This window comes from Conger conger, chromosome 1, assembly GCF_963514075.1.
Source record: "Conger conger chromosome 1, fConCon1.1, whole genome shotgun sequence".
NCBI lineage: Eukaryota > Metazoa > Chordata > Actinopteri > Anguilliformes > Congridae > Conger > Conger conger.
The window spans coordinates 82,189,553-82,215,571 of NC_083760.1; the positions used below are offsets into that span (position 1 = coordinate 82,189,553).

The following is a 26,019-nucleotide window of genomic DNA, read 5'->3' on the forward strand; positions in this document are numbered from 1 at the left end:
GTATGTGTGTATATTGTATACGTGCGTACTGTATGTGTGTATATTGTAAACGTGTGTACTGTATGTGTGTACAGGGTGGGCTGTGCGGCAGCAGTAGCTGTTACCTCCTGGCAGTAGGACAGGATCTGGCTGGGGTCGTTGAAGCAGCCCCGCCGGCCCTGAGGGTCCGGTTCCCACTGCCCGCTCTCCGGGTTCATGTGCAGGATCTGCCTCCCGCAGAACATGGCAATCTGGGGCTCGGCCACTAGAGGGCCTGGCCCATTCACCTCACTCATCGCCAAGGCCTGGAGAGAGAGGGAGAGGGGGGAGAGAGGGAGGTGGGGCGAGAGCAAGAGAGAGGGGGGAGAGAGGGACAGAAGGGGGAGGGAGAGAGAAAGAGGGAGACAGAAAGGGGAGTAAAACAGATAACAGTTGTTATTATCGCACAGTCAGGGACAGAGTGGAGTCAGATACAGGTTGCCATTATTGAGTTTGAGCTGGAAGCAGAGCAGCGTCTCTGCAGATTACTCCCAAGTGCACCGGAGGCCAGACACTCGCACTCAACGTCAGACCAGAGGGAGGGCAAGGGTGAGGAGCAGGGTGGGGCGGGGCGGGGCAGCTCTCCTAAAAACCTGACTAAATGTGCACTTCCAGCACACACAAATGAGACAGACCCGGGACCTGTCCATGCTAACCCAGCACAGAGAGCACCCAGGCCCAACGGGCAACAACAGCCACCAGAGGGCCCTCTAGTTATTCTCAAACACACTGAATATATTATTAATAATAATGGTATGTCTGCGCGAGGGCATTACGCTACACTGAGGTGGACAGGGGTAAAAACAGACCCCCCCAGGACATACTGGTATCGATCGCAGGATCTATTCCCTACACTGGGAGGAGGACTCCTGGGGCCCGACAGGCCTGTGTGCGTCAGCTGTTAATACAGGGCCACTGACCGACGAGCTACTCCAGAACATTAGCGCTCCGCAGCGCGAGAGAGGGGGAGGGGGGGGGGAGACAGAGAGGGGGAGAGAGAGAGGGGAGAGAGGGGGAGAGCGAGGGAGAGGGAGAAAGAGGGAGGGGAGACAGAGAGGGGGAGAGGGAAGGGAGACAGAGAGGGGGAGAGAGAGAGGGGAGAGGGGGGGAGAGCGAGGGAGAGGGAGAAAGAGGGAGGGGAGACAGAGAGGGGGAGAGGGAAGGGAGAGGGAGGGGGGAGAGAGAGAGAGGGGAGAGAGGGAGAGGGGGAGAGAGAGAGGGAGAGAGAGGGGGAGATAGAGGGGGAGAGAGAGGGAGAGAGGGGGAGATAGAGAGAGAGAGGGAGAGAGAGGGGAGAGAGGGAGAGAGAGGGGGAGAGAGAGAGAGAGGGGGAGGATGTTCTGGTCTTACACCTGGTTTACTCTCCTGCTTACCGTATTCTCTGCCATTTTGTCGCACAAATGTCTAAGAAGCTAATGAATCTCGTGATGTGTCTTCTCTGAAGGGCCAACTGCAGCTTCAGGCCAATCGCTGAGAGACCCTCGGTCAGTTTAGACAGACACAGACCAGCAGGCACGACTGACTGCTGAGCACACAGGACCGCACAGCTGACACAGGGGGTTACCAGGTGTCCATCGACCACAGGAGTCAGTCGTGAGGAATGACCAGGGGGGGTTACCAATCAATTTCACTGTGTTTCAAGCACTGGTGCACTCTTCCCAGAATTCAACATGGGTCATTAGACAGTCACTGCCCCTCATGCAACAGCATTGCCTTCAGCCCCCAGAGCATTACCTTTCAATATTCTAAGTCAGTGTTCTAGAACTCGATTTCTTAAAATTTCCAGTAGTGACTGCTACATCAGCATCAGAATATTCAGTTAAGAAGGTCCTGACTGAGCCTGATCCCATGCGCCTCTCTGTGGAGTTTGTGTCTTTTCCCTGAGTCCACATTAAGTATTAAGCAGATTTGATTTTTTTAATTGAACCTTCATTTTCACAGGGTAGGTTGACTGAGCGTGCAGGCTCATTTACAGTACAGCGCTGTTAATGGCATTAAGTGGCCTGACCTGCATGTCTTTGGATTGTGGGGGGGGGGGGAAACCAGAGGAAACCCGCATGGGCACAGGGAGAACATGCAGACTCCACACAGATGGGATTCAAACTGCTGTCCACCGCACCACCATCACACCCAGATCACTCACCACATGGGGCGGCCTGTAGCGTAGTGGTTAAGGTAAATGACTGGGACACACAAGGTCTGTGGTTCTAATCCTGGTGTAGCCACAATAAGATCCACACAGCCGTTGGGCCCTTGAGCGAGGCCCTTAACCCTGCACTGCTCCAGGGGAGGATTGTCTCCTGCTTAGTCTAATCAACTGTACGTCGCTCTGGATAAGAGCGTCTGCCAAATGCCAATAATGTAATGTAACATGGCAGTCATGAGGGAGGGGAGGCTCTCAGCCAAACAGACGAGCGGCTATAACCAGACTGAGGACGCTACATTGGGAAATTGTCCTGGGAGACTGATGGACCCCCTGCCTTGAATGACGACAATGACGACATTTGTACTCAAGTGGGTTTGCATTCATGCCAAACCAAGTTATTTTTTTATTTTGCATTACTTCGCATTAGTTCACTTAAATGATCTAGCAATGCGTTTACGCAACAATAACAAGTAGTTCAAGACGGCATTTGCTTAGGTCGAATCCCGGTGTTTATTCATACCACTTCCGAATTGTATATATTTTTTAGGCCTTTTTCAGCTTTATTGGACAGTATATAGTATAGAGAGACAGGAAGAATGGGAGCGAGAGAGAGGGGAAGACATGCGACAAATGTCGTACGGTCAGATTCAAACCGCAGACGTCGCGGCTCGCAATGAGCATGCGGTCAGCGCTCTACAGGCTGCGCCACCGAGACACCCTTGAATTTTATATTTTTGTTCTTATATTGGAACATTATTTTTTTAAGGTAGAGAAATGGAATAAAGGATAGTTAGAATATGCCTTTTATTTTGTGTAAACCGTAAACCTGGCACGGGGGAGTGAAACTGCTGTTCTCGATAGCAATCTGGCATCGCCGTTTTGCAGTTTTATAACATCGCAGTTTTTTGTATGATATACATATGAACGCAATATTGAGACGTCGCCGACTAAGCCACAAGGGGGCAGAGTGGATGGGGTTAAAAACCTGACTGGAATGGGCAAAAGTACCAATCAGTATTACATGGAGTGACTGCTTTGCCTTTTACACTATTAAGCATAAACAGTTAACCCTTTTGGGTTAAGATCAAATTATGTAATTACAATGTTCTGGGCTGAACGTCCTAATGCCAACCTATCAATCACCGCAGGTAGCTGAAAGCAATGGAGTTCTAGAACACTGACTTTGAATTTTTGAAAAAAAAAAAACCCAACAGGTTAACAAAGGGTTATTCCAGTTTCCTATTTTGCTCATAAACAGAAGTGGGCCCTTAAATTCAGCCATGTTGGCTCTGAATGTCAGCGCTAATGAGATGATCCGATGCTCAGACTCCGACTTTAATCTCCAATGACTGACAGAGGGAAACACAGGGAAGACATGCATACTGAGGCAGCCAATTAGATCTGCGACACCCAGAGGGAGCGAGGGAAAAAACAGAATAAAACGTGACGCATGATCAAAAGAAATCCTGCCTCGGTTGGCCATCGTGGAAGCGTTTGAAGTCCTGATTAAAATTTTATGAGAAAAACAAATATATAAAGTACGTTCGCAAATATATAATAAATAATAATAGCCCGAAGGGAGTTCTAGTATTGGGGTTGCCGTGGAGACTTAAGGAGGGATGGTAACGAGCGCCGTGGTTACTCCCTAAATGTCTGTACAGCCGTGACGAATGGGTTAGCTGCCCCGGAACAGTTCACGTCAAGCCCAGGGCAATGACCTTATTAATGTGCAGTTTCGCAGAATCTCATTTATGAGAAATGTGCTGTCGCACATCAACCTGCGCCAACCCCGCGCCGAATTCCCTGCACAAACCCAGGAGTCAGCCATTATTGCAAGGAGCAAGTGGAAGGTTTGTGCGCGCGTGTGTGTGTGTGTGTGTGTGTGTGTGTGTGTGTTGGGGTGGGGTCAGGTTATTGATGTCGACCGCAATAAAAGCAAGACTCCCCTGTGCTGCAAGGCAGGCTGGGAAAATGCAGGGATCATTTAAGACCTTCCGGGGAGGAGCACATTAAAACCTGGTGGCTGAAGCAGTGCCTTAAATAAATCTCTCACTTTGACTCGGGAAGGTCAATGCCACAAAAAAGACTTCCGGATATTTGAGAAGATAACCTGCCAAGCTCCACTGCTTACAGACCCTGCCTCCCTCAGCCCGAGTAAAAGAGAAAAAAAGGAAGAAGGGAGAAAAATCAATGTTGTATGCGTGCAACTGTATCACCAGGCTTCTGGGATCGATAAAGAATCCATTTGGAACCGGAGGCCCGGACCTCCAGGGCAGACAGGTGGAGGAGCAGCACGGTGCAGCCGTGCGACTCAGATTTAGGCCGAGATTAGATCAAATCCCAGCCCGGCGTGATAACAGCGCATTACAAGCGCCAGCCCGCCGTCTTTGACCCAGTTCAGACTCCGCTCTCAGACTCGGGCCAGCGCCGTCGCCACGACGGCCCGCGATAACGTCCGCGCCCGCCCGTAATGGCGCCTCTTCCCGCCGAGTGCGACAAAGCGCCATTTCCCAGGAGTCACTCACAGCGCATTGGTCACCCAGTATGATACCAGCCACCTTCTCTCATAAAAACCTGGGACAGCACTGCTCCATCTGGAGATACAAATAGACCCCATGGTAAGGGAACATACATGTATATGAGGGCTGCACGATATATCATATATTTACCATCATCAAGATATGAACATGCGAGATAAACACATCGCAAAAGGCTGTGTGAACTGCGATGAATAGTATTTATTTCAATTGATGTTCCGTTAAATTGATTGACTGTTTATATTTGTTCAATAAACAGCATGTTGGAAATAATGTATTTAATGTTTTTATTCAGTGGGCATAGACTTTTCATTGTCTGGGGTTTATGTTAGCAGTGTACCTAACGCAGAAAGACATGTGCACACAGCAATATTTGTTTGTTTATCGCAAGTCTTATCGTCTTCGCAATATTCAACAACGTTATCGCATATTGCATATCTTCCTCTTATCGTGCAGCCCTATTGCATAGAAACAGAATATTCAGGCTATGTGGTGCTTTTCCCTACCCTTAAACCTGCCTGAACAACAGTGTTTCAAGATCACTAAAACCTTGAATTAGAAACCTTCAGAAATGTGCAACCCTCAGGCTAGAAGGCGGTAGAAGTGCACAGAACATGGAGGGAGAATTACCCTTACAGAACATGAAAGAATCTGGAGGACAGGCCGAGGAGAGGTGCCAAACGTGGACACTTGAGTGAAGTGTCGGCTTTCGACATCTGACAGGGGAACGAGACTGAGATAAAGAAGGTGCCGTGCTGGGCGGCCTTAAGCAGAACGGCCTCGGCTCACTGTAAGAAGGAGGTGAAACTGCTACTGTGACACGGCCGCTCGTAACGATCATAATCCAGCAGGTCTTCTGCACCGTGGCGTGTGACCTAATCTTCTTAGGACAAGGCCACCCAACCCTGTTCCTGGACCTGAAGGTTTTCATTTCAACCCGAGTTCGGCACCGCTAATTAGCAGCTCAAAGGGGATCTCTAGCTGTTGAATGAGGTGTGCTTTCTAGGAGTGAATACCTACAGGATGGTCGATCTCCAGGAACAGGGTTGGGCCCTGTGTGAAACTTAAAAACACATTAAGATTCCTGGAACTACAGGACCAGCAATGTCAATAGTAGCTTGTGTTAAAAAATGATAAGAACAGGAAAATTCAGTTTCTGATTTACTCATTCTTTACCCATGGCATTTTTTTTTTTCAGTGGTGTTTACTGGAGACCTGGCACCAAACCACAGGTGTAGTACTGCCACCTACAGGGCCAGACTGCGGGGGTAAGGTGGTACTGGGTACTCTTAATACAGGTGGTTAAAGCTGCAACAGAAATTTCAGTATTTCCTTGTGCAGGTCCTTGGAAGCGTGCACTGCTGTTAATAGATTCCACAGTGTGAGGGTCAGGGCTGGGGTTAATGTAGAGGTTAAATGGTGCTGCTGTTGCAGGGAGTGTGTGAACATAAATATCTGAGCGCTGTTTCAGCCCTTTGACCTGGACCAGCTCATGCTGCCATGGCTATTGCGGCTACTCCTCCGCCATGAAGGGCTGTGGATACTAGCGCACTACGTGTGCTACATTTACGCCTGATTCTCATTGAAACGTAGAATGAGTAGTATGCTTGGTATGTGATTTCGGACGCAGCCAGTGTATTTTAATAAAATAAACGCCTCAGAATGTGTCAGCGCTCGCAGCAGGAGGCTGTCAGCACATCTGCACCACTCCCCCTCCGGGGGCTGTTGATTTGGACCGTCACCCTGTGCGTCTGTAGACCGTCACGCCATGCGTCTGTAGACCGCCACGCCGCACGTCTGTAGACCGCCACGCCGCACGTCTGTAGACCGCCACGCCGCGCGTCTGTAGACCGCCACGCCGTGCGTCTGTAGACCGCCACGCCGCGCGTCTGTAGACCGCCACGCCGTGCGTCTGTAGACCGCCACTGAGCGGGCCCAGCACGACAGGGCCCAGCCACATGCGGCTTCAGCGTAGCACTGAACAACAGGCCACTGAAGCACTGCAGCACTGACAGCTACCGAAGCACTGACAGCTACAGTGCTGGCTTCAAAGACTACTGCAGCACTGACAGCAACAGCAGTGCTACAAAGGCCACTGAAGCACTGCAGTACTGACAGCAACTGAAGCACTGACAGCTACAGTGCTGGCTTCAAAGACTACTGCAGCACTGATAGCTACAGCACTGCTTCAAAGGCCACTGAAGCACTGACAGCTACAGTGCTGGCTTCAAAGACTACTGTAGCACTGACAGCTACAGCACTGCTACAAAGGCAAACACGTCATGGCCGCTGAATCTTTCCGACTGGCAATGATTGGACTGTGCCTTCGACGCTGACTGAGCCTCACCCCCACCCCCCAACAAATAACAACAGGCACAGCGAAGCACGACAGCGCCCCAACAAAAGACAGCGGGGCACAAGAGGCAGGCCTCCCCAACTGTGGGTCAGAGGAGGGGGGCGCATCGCCTATTTTCGGGCAGGCTCACTCTCACTCCATACGACAGAGAATATGCCACTGTGCGGACGCAGCCACACTCTGGGAGATGCCTCTCTAAACAGGAATTAAAATGGAGGGGAGGAAAAAGACAAGGCTTTTATTGCGAAAGAGACATCTCCTCACCCTGAGGTTTCCTCCGGGAGTGTGGCCCAAGCGCAGGGCCCCGCGAGGTGGTTACATATTCCTCCGGCACAATCTGCGTGCTGTGCGATGAAATATGCGACACCTGTTCCCTTTGTTGCAGGATGACTTCATACTATGTAATGATGCACGCTCCAGCCCTACAAGGCACGAGTGCCAAAGGGGCGGGGCCTCAGCCGCCATTCCTCACTTTTATAACCCGGCCTTGTCAATACCTGCGGGCGGGGGGCAAACGCTGGCCTGCACTGTACAAAACCACCCTCCGGAAACGGGCAGGGAGAAGTGCGCTCTCTCTCTCTCTCTGTCTCTCTCCCTTTCTGTTTCTCTCTCTCTTTCTGTCTTACATTACATTACGTTATTGGCATTTGGCAGATGCTCTTATCCAGAGCGACGTACAACAAAGTCTGTCTCTGTCTCTATCTCTTTCTGTTTCTCTCTCTATGTCTCTCTGTCTCGCTCTGTCTCTCTTTCTGTCTCTCTCTTTCTCTCTGCATCTCTCTTTCTTTCTGTCTCTCCCTCTCTGCTGAAGGATCCTTACTGTCCTAGGTGATATATGTCCTGGTAGACATGTTGAACAAAATGCAGCCTGTTTTATTTTTTTTAGATTGTGTGTATGTGTGTGTGGTGCAGGTGTATGTTTGTCTATCTGTACTCAATACTGTACTTTCAGTTTTAGCATTATTGTTGTTATTATTATTATTGTTGTTGTTGTTGTTGTTGTTGTTGTTATTAGGTTCATACAGTTTGAGGAAATGCTTGGGAGGGAATGGGACAGACTGAGTGAAGCAGTGGCAGTTGATTAAGTCCCACGGACAGGCCTCAGGCAGTGACAGGGTTAAGCGTGTTTGGCGGGAGGGATGTGGGTTATTACACCTGCCTATATATAACCAGGCCTGCTGGAGGCTGCACTCAGCCTCTCCACAGCGTCTACTGCAGCACAGATGGTCGAGTAGCGGGTGGGCAGCCTCCATCCGCCCCCGCCACGCCGAAAACAACCTGCCCCTACGTACCGAGACAGTGCTCCGCCCAAATCAACCGCTGACTTCAGACCAGCGGTCACGAGCAACCTCCATCTCCCTGCTGCGGTTTTTCAGGGTCTGGGGGGGGGGGGTGGTGACTCCAGGAGAGTTCATGAGCATTCATCACCCTAATCACCTTCATCACTTATTCATCCAGCCAGCCGTCGTTAGTGTTGCTGTGCACAGGTGGGGGGGGTTAAAAGAGGTGCGCTGTGTCTCCGGGTTTGCATCAAACCCTAATGGTGCTCATTCGCCCCCCCCCTTCCTCCTGGCTAATTACAAATCCATTTCCAAAGGCGCGTTGCGATTGGTGCTCGCATACCGGACCCTAATAATGTGTCTGCGTAAGGTTTTTAATGACTCTGGCTGGGCAGGAAGTTTCATCTCCAGTTTCCATCCCCATGTGCCCATGAATGACCCTCCAGCGCAGGGGATTCAAACCCTTCTGGCTCCAGACTCAGGGTCCAGGTTTGAGGTTTTTGGGTTCTAGTCCCAGGTGGGAACGGACCGTGCCCTAATCCTAATTGATGCACTTTGCCTAAATTGCCCCAGCAAGCCCCAGCTGTGAAAACGGGGGAGCAGATGGCTGATAATCACTCAAAATGCCCCCAATTCCCCCTCCCCCGAACCAAGAGGTAGCGTCTACACAAACAGGACAAGGACAAGCCAGGCTTATTTGATGTTTTCGTCAGTTGAATTCAAATTGCACAGAGATAAACACACTCCCTACAATGTAGGCAGATGGGAGAAGGGTACTGTTTCCTGCAGTTCTGCAAAAATAATAGCATGACAAAAGAAGCATAATCATGTAATAATTTAAGAACAATACAACCTGAACAACAACAAAATACAAATCACAAAGTACAAAGTACAACGAACAATAAAAAATCTTCAGCCATACCATCAGCACAATGCATAATTTCATATTTAGACTTGGTTACTACAGACAGCACCGTCTTCAAGAAACTTTTGAGAAATAAGTCGTGACCAAAGCAATGGGCATTTTGTGCTTTTTAGAAACACCCCATTCTCCAGTGGCCAGGGAACTGCAGAAAGACTGCCAGATTCCGCCCACCTGACATGACTCTCAAAGGGCCTATACATCTGAATATCGCCCACTTTTTCTCCACGACTCCCACCTCCTGGCAGATGGACACACAGGCGTGACTCAGCCATCCACATTCACGCCGCAAGGCATCCTGGGAGCTGCGTATGTTGGCGGCGGTGACTGTCGACACTGCTGGCTGTGATAGTTTAGCATGTGTGAACCCAGCGAACCTCTCTTGTGTAAACATGAGCAACAGCACATTCAGTCCGTTTGTCTTTCGCCAGCTGTTATCTGTCCAGTTTGCCTCGAGCTTCTCAAAAGCAGATAGTACTTACAACAGAAAAACCCCAATGCTTGCCTCAACTAGCCATTTTTCTAATGGTTGTTACCTCACAAAGCGATTATAATTATTTTAAACAATGAATATTCGGGTCCTTTGTGCCAGTCTGAACCCACATTGTTATCTTTTTGCTCGGTTTCTTCACAGAGGGCTGCGTAGTGTTGCGTGAGTCAGCGCCGGCAGACAAGACAATGAGCCCTAGTCAAGCGCCGTGAGCTGGGACGTGGTTCCGCCGAACCTCGAGGCACCTCTCCAGGCCGTGCTGGGAACGGGGGGGATCTCCGGCCCCCACGAGAGTGTCTCTCCCTCGCTCCTCCTCTCCCACGTCCCGACAGAAGGTGCCCGGTGAGTCATGGGCCTCCAACGCGTGCAGAGTGGGCTCCCTGACGTCAGGGCCGCGTTTGAAACCCCAGGAAACAGCCCGTTCCAGGGCCTTTTCACAACTCTGAGGCTGAAGGGTAGTCTTCTTACGCGGTTGCCCTTTGCACGTACAGCAGTGTGTGTTTGTGTTGTTCCCTACCCCGTCACACCACCACCCTACGCTGATGCCTGGAGGTCTGATATCATCACCATGGTCTGTTGGGGAACCTCAGCAGATGATGGACAGATGATGTCCCCTCTCATTGTCTTCACTACACACACACACACACACACACTCACTCCTGACTGTTGAGCCCCAGAGGCAGGCTCTGATATTAGCCCTGTGATTCCATTCTATCTAGTTTTATGGCTTATTTGTCAGGTTCTTTGTATGGGAGTTTTCACACCTATGGGTTCCCTAAAGAACTAAATAGAACTAAATAAACCAAACCAACTCCAACCAAGGCCAGTGGTAGCCTACTGCCGAGTGAGCCAGTTAGAACACCACTGACGTCCGGGTACTGCCCCAGATACGGCACTGAGCATTGTGCTAAACTCCCGAAAGGTTTCAGATTGAGGAGGGAGGGGGTCCCAAACCTTGGGAGACAGCATCAATGCTAAGGGAGGAGCTCCATGGAGAAAAGGCGTGCTGAGCGAGTTCTGGCTGTCAACAGGCTCCAGAAAGGAGCCAAACAGGGATTACATTACATTACATTAATGGCTCTTATCCAGAGCGACGTACAGTTGATTAGACTAAGCAGGAGACAATCCTCCCCTGGGTTAAGGGCTGAGCGGATCTTATTGTGGCTACACCGGGATTAGAGCCACCGACCTCGGGTGTCCCAGTCATTTACCTTAACCACTACGCTACAGGCCGCCCCGGGATGATGTGAAACCGCGTACAGTATAACCACAGCACCAAAGCCTGCCTCTTCTTTTACAATTACTGACGGACACAAAGACGCGGAAACAACAAAAGCCTGACGATTCGGCCCACAGTTTACTGGCTGACCCCAGCCAGAGCACAGAGGAAGCTCTCAATTTGGGCCATGGCGAATCTGAAGCCCTTCCAGTGTTCTCACCCCGCACGGAGCCCGTCCTGTGAGCGGGATTTAGCCGGTGTGAAATTGTTATTCCCACTTTGGAATCAGGTGCCTTTCTTCCCAGGATATTCGGGATTAGAGGACTGTGTGAAAGCGGATTTATGGGGATAAGTCTTTTCTTTCTCTACGGCTTTTTGACTTCAGATGTTCATGTTCATGCGTCATGTGGCAGTTTCAAACGTGCTCTACCTCTCATTGGATATGGACTTAAGAACATTAATCAACAGAATCAACTGAGATTACAACGAATCGCTGGATCATTTCTGATGACGTTAACTTCACTGCGTCTATCCCGGAAAAATGTCCGCACGAGCGCAGGAAGCAGCGCCACGCTTTCAGATTTCGTTTATGCTATAAATGTACATTTTAAACATTTCCTTCGCTGAGCGTGTCGTTTTTGCGTTCTTTGATACCGACAATGTTTCATTTCACCGTACGCAGTTCCAGCCTCTCTCCTTCGCTTCCTTTCTTACTGAAGTCACTCTGCGAATCTCTGGAGATGAGGATTCTGCAATCGCTCTTAAAACGTCTCATCATGTCATGTTTTCAGCGCCCCCCTTCTCGTTTTTCACCGATGCTGTTTCACCGATCTGCCCTGCGCTCCAGCCCTCCTCTCTGCACGTCTGTCTGCCGGGTCTCAGGGGCCGCGGGGCCGCTGCATTTTTAATATCCGCCGTGGCTCCTGTCCGGGGGTGAGGACGCGGTCCGCCCCTGCAGAGCCTGTACCGGCGTGGCCCGTTCTGTTGCAGGGTGGAGAAGGGTGGAGCTGGGTGGTGCTGGGTGGAGCTGGGTGGAGAAGGGTGGTGCTGGGTGGAGCTGGGTGGAGCTGGGTGTAGCTGGGTGGAGCAGGGTGGTGCTGGGTGGTGCAGGGTGGAGAAGGGTGGAAAAGGGTGGAGCGGGGTGGTGCTGGGTGGAGCAGGGTGGTGCTGGGTGGTGCTGGGTGGAAAAGGGTGGAGCGGGGTGGAGAAGGGTGGAGAAGGGTGGTGCAGGGTGGAGAAGGGTGGAGCTGGGTGGAGCTGGGTGGTGCTGGGTGGAGCAGGGTGGAGCTGGGTCGAGCTGGGTGGAGCAGGGTGGTGCTGGGTGGTGCTGGGTGGAGAAGGGTGGAAAAGGGTGGAGCGGGGTGGTGCTGGGTGGAGCAGGGTGGTGCTGGGTGGAGAAGGGTGGAAAAGGGTGGAGCGGGGTGGAGAAGAGCGGAGAAGGGTGGTGCAGGGTGGAGAAGGGTGGAGAAGGGTGGAGCAGGGTGGGCGGGGGCTCCTCATCCGTGCTGTCAGCCAGAGATTAATTAGCAGCCGGCATTTCGCTGAGCTCGGTGAGAAGATGACAGGCGGAGCTGGGTGTGGAGGGTGGGACGGTCGGGGGTGGGGGGGTACAAGAGAAGGCGCCGGACAGACAAAGGCCTGGGAGCTCCCTGCTCCTGGCTCTGGGTGCTCCCTGCTCCTGGCTCTGGGTGCTCCCTGCTCCTGGCTCTGGGTGCTCCCTGCTCCTGGCTCTGGGTGCTCCCTGCTCCTGGCTCTGGGTGCTCCCTGCTCCTGGCTCTGGGTGCTCCCTGCTCCTGACTCTGGGTGCTCCCTGCTCCTGACTCTGGGCACTCCCTGCTCTGGGCTCTGGGCACTCCCTGCTCTGGGCTCTGGGTGCTCCCTGCTCCTGACTCTGGGCACTCCCTGCTCCTGACTCTGGGAGCTCCCTGATCTGGGCGTGCAGTAAAGAGCAGAGCACTCAGCCATGTTTCCTGCCCCGGGCCTCTCCGCAGCCCGAGAGCGGGCACCGCTCTGTGTTGTTCATTAGCACAGGGCCGATAATGGCGTTTTAATGAAGGCGGGGGCTGCAGCCGACGCAGGGAACGCCCTAGGCTGGCCCGCTGCAGGTGTAAGGCTCTGGCTTCCCCAGTCTTCCTCTGCGTTCGTCTGACAGACATTTCCACAGGGGATTGTATTGTTGATAAAGGCTGTTAATGATGCAGGGCACCAAAACACTCCCTGTGTCATCCTCAAATGTTTTTCACCTCGTCCCTCTGTCTCATCTTCTCACGCACATGTACACACAGGCACATGCACACACACACACACACACACTCTAACACACACAAAGATCCTTTCTCTCTCACACACACACACACACACACACACACACACACACACACACACACACACACACTCTAACACACAAAGATCCTTTCTCTCTCACACACACACACCACCACACACACCCAAACACACTCTCTCCCACACAAACAAACACACTCACTCTCACACAAAATTCTTTCTCTCTCTCTCACACACACACACAAACACACTCTCACACATAAACACACAAACTCCCTTTCTCTGTCACACACACACACAGATGAATATGTTTTTCACCCCTCCCATCCTTCGCTCCCTTCTTCTCTGTCTCTCTCGGCAGCATCACTTGGCCACTGAGGCTGGTTGCTATGGAAACACCTCCCACAGGACCCCGGTTACCTTCCTTGTTACCGTAGCAACCCGCTCCCTGCAGAATTTCAAGTGTACCACTCACTCTTTCTCTCTCTTGCTCCTGTTAATTAAGCAACCATATGTTTGGTCCAGCGCTCCAGTCTCACTTAGCCCAATAATCGCTGCTCTTGTTTATTTCAGGAGGAAAATTATGCAATCCCAAAAAGCCCTGCTAGATTTAAAAATTACAGTTAATGTGAACCTTATAATTATTGCACTAAGTAGTCTTCAACATTGAATTTAGCCGCTGTTATGAAGTGAAATGGGAAAACAGTAGCCTCCGGTTTACAGACTGACCACTTTGTTGTGCACTTTTTAAGAGAAAGAGCATATGAAGCTCTACGTCCTCTACAGAGAATAACACATCCGTACTGATTAATATAGCCAGTGGACTGAATTACCGGCAAGGTATAATTACACAATTACACAAATTCGGCACTCCTCTCATGCAGGTGACCTCACGACAACGAGCAGAAACAGCTGGGCTGGGCTGGAAGTCTGCCCTGAAGGCAGAGCATTAATGAGACGGGTCTATTGGCAATCTGGGGCTTATCACCCCAGCGCAGACACAGGCCAGGCGCCTCGCAGTGAAAACTCAAGAGCTGTTCCTCAGGAAACGCCCGCGCAGTTCGCACGCGGCTATTCCGGAGCCGGAGAAATGGGTCAAGGGCTGCTGCTCGCTCCACAAAGCACAGCGCTGACGGCGTTTCAAGAAAACGCGGACGGAGCGCTCGGAGACAGCTCTAACGCCGCTCTTCCGCTCCCGGTGTTTAAAGACGCGGGCCATGTGAGACGTGCATCCACAGGACGCTGCGCTTCGTCTCGGAATCATTTTCAGCCAATCGGCGTTATTTCAGCACTCGAGGCTAACGTGCTCGCGGAGAAGGAAATGAACTCGCCCATGTGGAGAATCAGCAATACAAACAGCTACAATGCACTCGTATATTCTTTTGTCGGTCAGATATTCCACGAACATGCCTGGAATACCCCCCCCCCCTCATGAATATCAGACAGTCTGATGGATGAATAATGTCAGTGGCTGTTTCTGACTGAATTCAGCTCAGCTCACAGTGCCGGTGAATATGGGTGTTAAAGTGAAGATTTTAGAGGTCAACACTGATTAAAAACCCTCATTATTTCCATACCAACCTCACCACAACCTCTACTGTAATGCAGTGTGAGAATGTATAAGAAACATGATGATGTTGTGGTAGAGACTGCATGGATGGCATCTTAATGTATGCCTGAGCGTGGGGTCTCCCACCTAATCGAGCAAGGGCCCACGATTCCCTCTCCCTGGGGAATACATGTAAATCTGCCCTAAATGTAGCCCCTGTGTTAACTTCATAAAATAACGACTGCTGAACATTTTGTAACGTGCTTATGTTCCTATAATGGCTCGTTTAATGAAACCTTCCAGTCTCCTGTTCTAAGTACTGTGTCAGACTGTTTATCAGTTTGAATAATGTTTTACTCTGTCGGCCATTTTGGATAGACTAACAAGCAGGGGTGCACAGTGATCAGCCATGTTGAGGCGAAGCTCTCAATAATCACAGGTGTTAAGAGGAATGTCTAGCACATTCAAACATACAGGATATGTGCTTATTTGTTTGTATTTGTTTGCTACCCTGCTGTAAAATCCTGTTGTGACCAGTTTGACATTACCAACAACCAGCAGTTTCAAAACAGAACTTGAGCTGAGCAAACCGTGCTGAATATGGAGCTGGTCTGAACTGGTCAATCAGCAACCAACAGTTTCAGAACCTACTTGAGCTGTTTTTTTTCCGCAGGGTATTTAATTATTGATACCATGTTTAAAACCATTCAATGGTTTTTAACATCTGAATATGTTTTACATATGGTGTAAATAAATTATGTTTTGAGACTGTACTATCTTCTGCTGTTTTCCTATTCAATTTAAATGATAAATAAAATTCATTATAATTAAAACTTCACAAGCACTGGGTTTGCCCCCTCCATTTTACCCAGAATGCACACAGCTGTGGCTGAGTTTTTCGGGTGTTAATATAGGATACAGAAGTATAGGTATAGGATATAGAAACCAGAATTGTAGATGGCATTTTGCATATGACATCACGTGTGTCACAAGTGAAGAAACACTATTATCAGAGGCACACAATAAATAACTGGTTATTTAATTAATTTATTCATATATCAATGAACTACCACATCTGAGCCAACATTTCTCAAGATGTGTGGGGAAAGGCTTTGCCAAAACCTAAAGTACATCCAGTTCATATTTGTATGACACTATAATAACAATCAATGTCCACACAACTATTACATAACGTCACCTAACAGGATATTCAAAATGACTCAGTGTCCTGCTTGCATATCAAGCTTAAAGTTTCTACTCAAAGGTGTTTGAAATAGTGCAACCCTTTGCTCATGCAAATGCAGCTGCTTCTGTGATCTAAGTTGACAATTAAAATGGAAGGGGCTTTTCAAGACAACCCAAAGATGTTTGTTCTAACTTTATTGTACATTACGCTAGTGCTCCTCTAGTTAGCTTGCATAGCTTTTGGAAATGCAATTTAAATACCATCTGAAATGCAAGCCAACGTCACTACAATTTGACAGTCAACAAAATAATATATTTTGCACTTTGGTCATGCTGATTAAATGGTGACACAAACATTATTCTGAGTCTGAAACGTGTAATTTGGCCAACACAACAGTTTAGCTAACTAAAGATAGGCAACAGTGAAAAGCGGTGGCATCAGCTCCTGTGCTAGTAAACTGACTGACCGGAAGAGTTTTCAAATGTCTGATGAAAACTGATGTGGTTGTTCCCACATCTTTTATTTGAATGCTACAAATTGAGTCGAGTCTGGAGTCCTTGTTTGTGCAACCTAAGCATGACTCGAGTCTGAGTCGCTGAGTCGAGTTACCATCACTGCTGTGAACAGTGTGGAGTCAAACACAGAGTGCCTGGCTGTGAACAGTTGGAGTCAAACACAGAGAGAGCCTGGCTGTGAACAGTGTGGAGTCAAACACAGAGAGAGCCTGGCTGTGAACAGTGTGGAGTCAAACACAGAGAGAGCCTGGCTGTGTACAGTGTGGAGTCAAACACACAGAGAGTGCCTGGCTGTGAACAGTGTGGAGTCAAACACAGAGAGAGCCTGGCTGTGAACAGTGTGGAGTCAAACACAAGAGTGAGTGCCTGGCTGTGAACAGTGTGGAGTCAAACACACAGAGAGTGCCTGGCTGTGAACAGTGTGGAGTCAAACACAAGAGTGCCTGGCTGTGAACAGTGTGGAGTCAAACACAGAGAGTGCCTGGCTGTGAACAGTGTGGAGTCAAACACAGAGAGAGCCTGGCAGTGAACAGTGTGGAGTCAAACACAAGAGTGCCTGGCTGTGAACAGTGTGGAGTCAAACACAGAGAGAGCCCGGCTGTGAACAGTGTGGAGTCAAACACAGAGTGAGTGCCTGCCTGTGCTAATGGGTGTCTGTATTTGGGGTGGGGGTGGGGTTACTGAGGCAGCCCTGGTGGACCAATAGGAGCGCAGCAGAAGAACATGATCCCCCCTCTAGAGACCCGGCACCAAAGCAAAGCTGGTACCTGTCCCAGTGAGACCGGTGATTCGTATCAGAGGATGTGCAGGGGGAGGTGAGGGGGGGGGAGAGGGAGAGAGGGGGGGGGGGGAGGGAGAGAGAGAGTGGGGGAGAGGGAGGCACGTGTGGGTGATTAATAATTCAAAGCATGAAGAGCAAACAAAGCATATGAAACAAAAGGAAGTAACTGAGGGACGGGCTGAGGATGGGGACGGGCTAGAGATGGGCTGAGGATGGGCTGAGGACAGGCTGCAGACAGGCTAGAGATGGGCTGAGGACAGGGACAGGCTAGAGATGGGCTGAGGACAGGGACAGGCTAGAGATGGGCTGAGGACAGGGACAGGCTAGAGATGGGCTGAGGACAGGAACAGGCTAGAGATGGGCTGAGGATGGGGACGGGCTAGAGATGGGCTGAGGACGGGAACAGGCTAGAGATGGGCTGAGGACGGGGACAGGCTAGAGATGGGCTGGGGATGGGCTGAGGATGGGCTGAGGATGGGGACGGGCTAGAGATGGGCTGGAGACGGGCTAGAGATGGGCTGAGGATGGGCTGAGGATGGGGACGGGCTAGAGATGGGCTGAGGACGGGAACAGGCTAGAGATGGGCTGAGGATGGGCTGAGGATGGGGACGGGCTAGAGATGGGCTGAGGACGGGAACAGGCTAGAGATGGGCTGAGGACGGGGACAGGCTAGAGATGGGCTGGGGACAGGCTGAGGATGGGCTGAGGATGGGGACGGGCTAAAGATGGGCTGAGGATGGGCTGAGGATGGGCTGAGGACGGGGAGGGGCTGGGGACAGGCTGAGGTCTGGTCGGGTGGGGGGGCATATGACAGGCGGGGCAGGGGGCATGCGGACCTTTCTGTCCCGGGGCGGCCTGTTGCGCAGTGGTTAAGGTACATGACTGGAACCCACAAGGTCGGTGGTTCGATCTTATCGTGTGGCCACAACAAGATCCGCACAGCCATTGGCAAGGCCCTTAATTTCATTGCTCCAGGGGAGGATTGTCTCCTGCTTAGTCTAATCAACTGCACATCGCTCTGGATAAGAGCGTCTGCCAAATGCCATTAATGTAATGTAACAGGGTCTTCAGTAATGGACTGGGCTGCCAGAGAGCAGCAGGGCGCCTGTCCTGTGTCACCTTGGCACAAGTACACCCACACCCCCACACCCCTACAACCCCACACCCCCACACACCCCCCCACAACCCCACCCACACCCCCACACACACCCCCCCCCCACACACAACCCCACACACAACCCCACAACCCCGCCCAGGGTGTGTGAGGGTGTGTGTGAGAGTGAGTGTGTGTGTGAGTGTGAGTGTGTGCCCCCCCTCCACACACTGTTCTCACGTTCTCCAGGAGAAGGTTTATTGAAAAACAGGGAGGGGCGTTATCAACACGTCCCAGCTGTGCTGTGGGCGAGCTGCTTCCAACCCGGACTGACAGCATGCCCCCCCTCCCAAAAATGAGTCTTTTCATTGGGTCAAAACTGTCAATTATACTAACGCCCCCAGTGTCAGTCCAGAGGGGAGCTGGGATTTGGAGTTTTATCACTGACTGAGGCTGCATAGCCCACGGCCTTGGCATCAGTGTAGCGTGGTGGTTAGAGAACTGACTTTATAATCCAAAGTTTTGGAGGTTCAAATCCCAAGTTGGGGTACTGCTGATGTACCCTTGAGCAAGGTGTCCTAAACCTAATTTCTGCAGTAAAAACACAGCTGCACAAATGGACAGTGTGCAGGAGTGTAACCTGTGAAAGCTGTTCCAGATACAAGCATCAAAGCCTGGTCTCAGCGCAAGGATGTGTGTGTCCTGAGCTTAAACACTCTCTCCTCACACACTCCCTTTGTGAGTGCTGCCTTGGGTGTGTCCAATCTTACCATTCAGCTAATCAGCCAATCGTGACCGTTAACCCTTTAAGTTGCAAAATCACATGAATATGTGATTGGAATGTTCTTATCTGAAAATTCCAATGCTGACTCTAATTCTACTGCCGACACCACTGACAACTGAACGCACTGAAAGGGTTCTAGAACACTGATTCTACACTGAAAAAATATGGGTCCCACAGCATTTCCCACAATGCCACACTTCATTCACTCAGCACACAGTGCCAGGCCCGCCCCTCTCCGATCGCTACGTCATCGCTGGGCAGCGCCAAATGATTCCCTGGCCAGAAGGAGTGCACAAAACCTCCAACACGCAACAAAAAGAATTCTACCAGACAGCAAGCCCTGCCCGTAGCAATCCGGCACATAAAAGATGTAGCACAGAAAAATCTCCCATGGCGCACACGCGTGCACACATGCCACGGTATGAGGCATTGGAAACCATTAGCCAAAAAAGGATTATCTCCTGGCAGCAGAATTCATTAAGCAGGGCCCAGGACCTTGGAGGATGTGGGACAGAGGGTTTGGAGGAGTGAGGGAGATCAAGGCTCTGTGTAGAGGCAGCACTGAGAACGCTGAAGGGACACCTCGTATTGCACTCCTCCAAATGAGTCATCTTCTGTTTTCATTCGTGAGTACCGGCTCATAGAGAGAGATGGGCCAGTATTGACAGTGTTTCAAAGTAGAAGCACTGATCTGAGGTCAGTCTGACAGCATCCACATCCCAGGCTTTTCTCCATTGCAACCAGGCTAAGCAGATCCTAGATCAGCACTGCTGCACAGAGAGACATACAAGCTCAGGTCCTGAGGCTGGCTGAATACGACATCCTGTAAGAGGGGTCTCAAGCGCAGCCCAGAGCAGCACCATGTTGGTGCAAAACCAACCCTGACACTGCTTTAATGTCATTTTGTCCACACGCTTTTGTTCTATGGCCTACAGTAGCTGCGGATCAAGTCTAAAAACCCACAAAAGGACAGAAGTTTGACATTCCTGCCTAACAGTTTTAAGGAAAGGAGAAGCCAGACGTGTAGCTTGCATACGTAGATCATGAGGAATAGAAAAGTCCCCACACTGTGGTGCCTAACCCCTCAACGTCTGAAGACACGATGCCACGGCACTCAAAGGATACACTGCTTCTAGGCTTTTCAATTCTTCATAACTTTACAACCATTAAAGAAACATACAAACAAAATTGTATGTTTTTACTGAAATCTGAAAAACAGGACCTTAAAAAAGGACTATTGATAGAAAGAAAAACATTTTGCGAAATGCCAGAGCATCACAAAAACATCTGTAGTACGTGGGCTGTATGGCTACAAATGACTTGATACCATTCATCTAACACAATAAAAAAAAACTGAAAACAAATGTTCATGCATAGTTCCCTTATGACCACAGAAGATGCCACTGAACTGGGGAATATTCCAGTAGTCTAGCTCAGCACTGTGCTTTTCAGTAGCACCAAAGACTGACACAATCCTAGTCTGTGGTTTACTTGCTACACCGCAGGTGTTAAATGTCTACTATTTTCAACTTGCTGTATATTATTACTGGCTTTTATATCTAGACGTCATTACTTTGGTAAAATAATACTTTATACCCAGCGATGGGTTGAATGAATATGACCATGTTCTGTGTTCTGTGTTCTGTGAAACACAAACCTACTAAGATGTAAATACGGTCCTGACATAAGACAGCATGCTTTATGTTACACCTGCAGAATGGTAGCTACACCTGTTCCACATACAATATTAGCCATGGCTGTTGTCATGTTTATGTTCATGTAGCTTATCTTAGTATGGGCCTGGAACAGCTATCGGCAGGGAGTTTTACTGAACGCTACACTACTTTATCCAGGCTAAACTCGGCCAAGCGGAACCAGGTGTACCTTCTGAAATCCCATAAACCCAAAAAAAATGGGGAAATGGTATCATATTTTGTTTTGGAAAATTCTTCAATTTCATATTATATATGTACCGTATGTCATGCACTATATTATGCATATTATGTTTCATATTTCATAAGCTAAACAGAATCTCATTCTTTTATATGTAAGACTCATATTGCAATGCAAAGCACTAGGGAACGCAAAGAGGTTGCTAATTAGCTGCACTTAGCGGTGGTGTTGATTCAGCTATTCTCTGTGTACTGCTGCAGGCCTCCTGCATAGAAAATGGAGCTGTAAATGAACTCACTGTAGCGGTTCACTGCTGTTCACCGAATACCACTAATTACAAAATACTAAACCCCCTCATTTCCTCATATAAATATTTTAAAATATTATATTGCAGCCTGACTCAAATGGCAGCTACACTGTATATGATTCCAGAGTAGGACAGAAAACTGAGTAGGACACACTGCACTAGGACATTGAAAAACAGCCATTTAATCAAAATATTATTTAGGGGGACAATTTTGCCTGCTTCTAACAGTGGTGATCCTTGCCTCAAGCCATGCTCCCAATTTAGCTGGCGATAGCTAGACCTCTATTCATGAACTAGAATCAACCGAAATTTGTGTACAGAAACTGAAATGGACTAAGTCTACATACAATTCTACAGTTATTATCTTTTGGTTTCTACTCTTGGTATAGGGGATTTCAAGCCAGCATTTATAAGGACATGGTTTAAATCTGTGAAATGGATAATTAATTGCTTGATTAAATTTAATACAATAATGGGGGATGTAATCACTCATTATCAGCCATTTTATAAATCCTCTGAATATGAATTAAAAGGTGATTTTAGGGCATTATTATTACACAATGAGGATACATCATATGTTTTAGCGCTCCACTGGATGTCCTGCTGCCCACTTGCTATAAAAGGCTTCGGCTGGCAAAGCCTCCAAAAGAAGAATATAAAAAGAAGATCAGGATATAAAAAAGAAAAAAATTACTTGGAAAATAATGCTATTGTAAGTTTTTTTTTTTGCCATTCATGTCATCCATTAGGTAGACCTGTACACCAGCTTGTAAATGCTAATATTTAATGTCATGTGTCAGTAACTAAATGCATGAAAGCATGCAGACGTGGTCAAGAGGTTCAGCTGTTTTTCAGACCAAATGTCACAATGGGGAAAAAATGTGATCTAAGTGACTTTGACCAGGGAATTAATGTTGGTGCCAGACAGGGTGGTTTGATGATCTCAGAACCCAGGATTTTCACACACAACCATCTCTAGAGTTAGCAAAGAATGGTACGAAAAACAAAAAACATCTAGTAAGCAGCAGTTCTGCGGGCAAAAACACCTTGTTAATGAGAGAGGTCAGAGGATAAGGGCCAGACTGATCAAAGACTTCATAAGTCTAAAAAAATAAGTCTAATAAATACAGAATAAAGTGCTCACTGAGTGTATATTGTCCCCCTTTATATTAATGTAAATAAAGTTGATAAATAAAGAAAACCTCCAGCTGCATGACTGGAACCCACACCAATCCTCAGTAGAACTATGTTAATATTTATTAAATATTATTTAATAATAATTTGAATATTTAATAACATTAAAAATTTCACTGAAAAGTTTCTCATTTTTTCTCTCTTAATTTGACATTTACATTTCAGAAAGTCCACCTGGTTGCATTGCTTCCGAACAACACACCGGAACGCTTCAGTCCTCTGTCTAGTCTCTTTTAGTCTCGAGCGATGCTAACACACCTCCCCTCCCACTCTAAATAACACACTGTAACTGTAAAATCACAGCACAGCATGCCTCTGTGCGGTTCTGATGTCATTTCAACAATGGAAGCCTTTCAACCGCAAACCTGGAGGCAAGGCTTTGTTTAACAGGCCGTTAATTACCAGGTATCTACTGGGCAAATACCACATACTCATGTGTAATTATCAGGTAACTATTTTGAGGTAAGTACAATGAAACAGGCTGCAAAATGTATTGTAGTTGTGCTTACAAGCTTGTTTCGTGGTATTTACTCTGAAGTTGGAGGTAATTATTTGGTAATACTAGGGAATTAACAGGCTGAAAAATGTATTAGTGGCCTGGATCAAATGAATAAAAAAAAAAAGCACATTTGTTCAAAAATGAATGCAGTTTATCAAGTTCACTGATTCACCAAAATTGTTTCACCAAACAAGTGACTGCAGAAAATGAAAAGAAAATCATGTAAAATCATTATTTAAATCCAGGATATAGTTAGCTCCAGCCAAGTGTTAGCCTGGCAACAAATATATTCTATATAGTGTAGGGAATTTTTTTTTAAATAGCTTTCATTTACAGCATGAGTCTCAGTTGATGACAAAATCTTTTTCTCAACAGTGAGTCATAAAGCTGATTACATATAACACTGTATTTCAATAAAAAAATCTTAGCTAGGGTCTAGATTGCTCCAGTCCTTCCCATGCATTTTAAAGGTGATGACTATATAAGGCTTCCTTCATACTGGCTAAGTTTCCATTTCTTATTTTGAAATGTGTGTGTGTTTGTGTCTAAGTATGGAGGTATACAGAGAGATGCAAGTGTGTCATTTCAAGCAACCAGTCGCAGTAAAACAAAAATAATCTTTATGGAATCGTTTTTAGAATTTTGAGTACTTGACCTTGTTTTGAAGGTAAGATAAGGCCATTCCATTTTTCCAAACTGAAATGCTTTTCTGTGGCATAAACGCTAATCCAAGCCGGCTACCGCTCTGTTTGCTCTCCAAGCGCTAGCGGGCTAACGGGCGTGGATTAACATGCATATGCTTAATTACACATTATTAAGTGTTGCTCAGGTTTGGTGGCCAGTGTGCCAGTTTAACTATGATGGCTCTCATATTTCAGAGACTGACCCTACTGCGAGGAGTTTAGCTTTTTAAGCAGCACACCACTCAAGGTGGTGGACCGTCACAAACAAGTCAATAGGCTTCAATTGTCCCCTTTAAATGATTTTTCTTGGGTTTTCACCACGTCTGCCCAGATTTATTTTATGTTTTAGCTTCGGTGTGGGTGTAGGATTTCTATTGTGTGAAGACAAGACGCTGCGCGCACTGCCTCAGACAATAGTAAGTGAATCACCACAGGGGCCTGCATTACCCTCAGCAACACGAGCCAAAGCATCAATACTGAGATGCGCGGGTCAGGTTTTCTTCCCCAAATCCTAATTGGCTGAATCTGACAGCTTGCCAGGTGATGCAGTCGAAGCGAGGGACCCTTGGGATCTTCCAGTAGGGACTTGAGACGATGCTGTGGCTTCTCCAGGCATCAGGCAATTCTACAAGCCTAGACGGGCTCACTGACCTAGTCTCATCATTAAAATATTTGTGCATTCTCGTGTTCATTTAAAAATGTGAGATATTCTCCTGCATACTCTTCAGCTATCCTTGTTTTGTGACTGACTTCCTGCTCTGTACGTCTGAAAGCCAAACAAAGAACTTGGATTATGTGTATTATAATGTGAGATTTATGTAATCTATCATTTAAATACATGAAGAACCAACTATGATCCCGGCCTGGTGTCTGTATACAGTGTGTTATTATGCGTGAATCCCTAATATGCATCAATTTATTTCTTAGCATCAATGATAAACTATTAATGATTGCGTGCATAATTCAATGGTGCGTGGACAATGTACAAGTGTTGCAAGCATGCATAGTATGTGGCCACAGACACCATGTGAGTTTATTAGCCTGGTTCACTCAATCACTCACTAAAGGTGTGGACTGAATCCACATATTCCATTATTGTTCGATGGAAAAACAGGAGAATGTTATTTTATATCCCTGATGAAAATGGAATATACAACAATATCTTGCAATTATGTAGACTTACTGAAAGTTCTTTCACAGCAAATATATATTGTGGCAAATAAGTTGCCCACAAATTGTAGTATTACAATATATTTTCTGATAATATATTTCATTTAAATATATTTTGGTGTAGTCCTCTGTGGCCGATGGACTCAGAGGACTAAACGGATGTTTGCACGGTGCTGAACTGAACTTTGCACAGCTTTGAAATGTCTAATTCTGTTTGCAAATGAAATTCTATTCCCAAAGGTCAACTGTCTCTAAGTGATTTCAGCGCTGTAGAAAATAAGAAATGCTTACAGATCTAATCTGTCAGTGATTAAATACATTTCCAGAGAAAACAGTGAAGCTGATTAAGATATGAGGTACTACAGTACACTACTGCTAGTCATATACAGTATACCCCAATCTGTACATATGCTGTAGATACAGAGGTATCTACATACAAACACATAGGCATATACACTGTATTTAGTGAGGGCAGTGCTGTCGTTAACCTTGTCCTAAGAGCTGACATTTTCCTGCCTGCTTTACATATGCATACATAATCTGACATTGTGCCCAAACTCAATATTTGAACCTGAAAGGTGAGGTCTCATGATGTGAATTGAATTCCAGCTGGGTGGCCTGCCATGCACCTAGTGTCTGTATTTCATTGTTTAAGAGCATTGATTCATGACTTTTTATGCTACACAAGATGTTTTCATATTGCTATCTGTCAGGATAATAATATTATCACCCAGAACTAGCCAAGTTTGATGATATACTGTACATATTTACAATATATGACACCATTAAACATACAGTTGATTCATAGTACATACAAAAAATAGGTCACGTTAACACATTAGTTCCCATTTTAACACAAAAAAAGTCCCAAGGTACTCAGGCAACACAATAATACCTTGGTAAGCTTTGATAAAACACAAAACTGAAGAATACTCGCAAAGCAAATAGCATCTGAGGGTAAGCCAGCCTTCACGGTGTAATCCTGACTGCAAACCTACACCGCGCATCTGCACTTCTCCCTGTACAACACACAGATCTTAAGCAGAGCGCTAATCCCGCTAATGCTCTTACCGCCATGGCGTTACCTCAGAAAGGAGCCCCTTTATGGCTAATA

General features: G+C 47.8%; 1 protein-coding gene across 3 annotated transcripts in view; it reads right to left on the reverse strand.

Moving 5' to 3' along the window:
* Positions 1–26,019, reverse strand: part of aplp1 (amyloid beta (A4) precursor-like protein 1) — a 53,088-nt gene that overhangs the window by 21,513 nt on the left and 5,556 nt on the right. For all 3 annotated transcript variants that reach the window (XM_061238981.1, XM_061238975.1, XM_061238988.1), the window contains exon 2: positions 105–284. In XM_061238981.1, the coding sequence (XP_061094965.1) occupies positions 105–284 (180 nt within the window). The remainder of the gene's footprint in view (positions 1–104; positions 285–26,019) is intronic.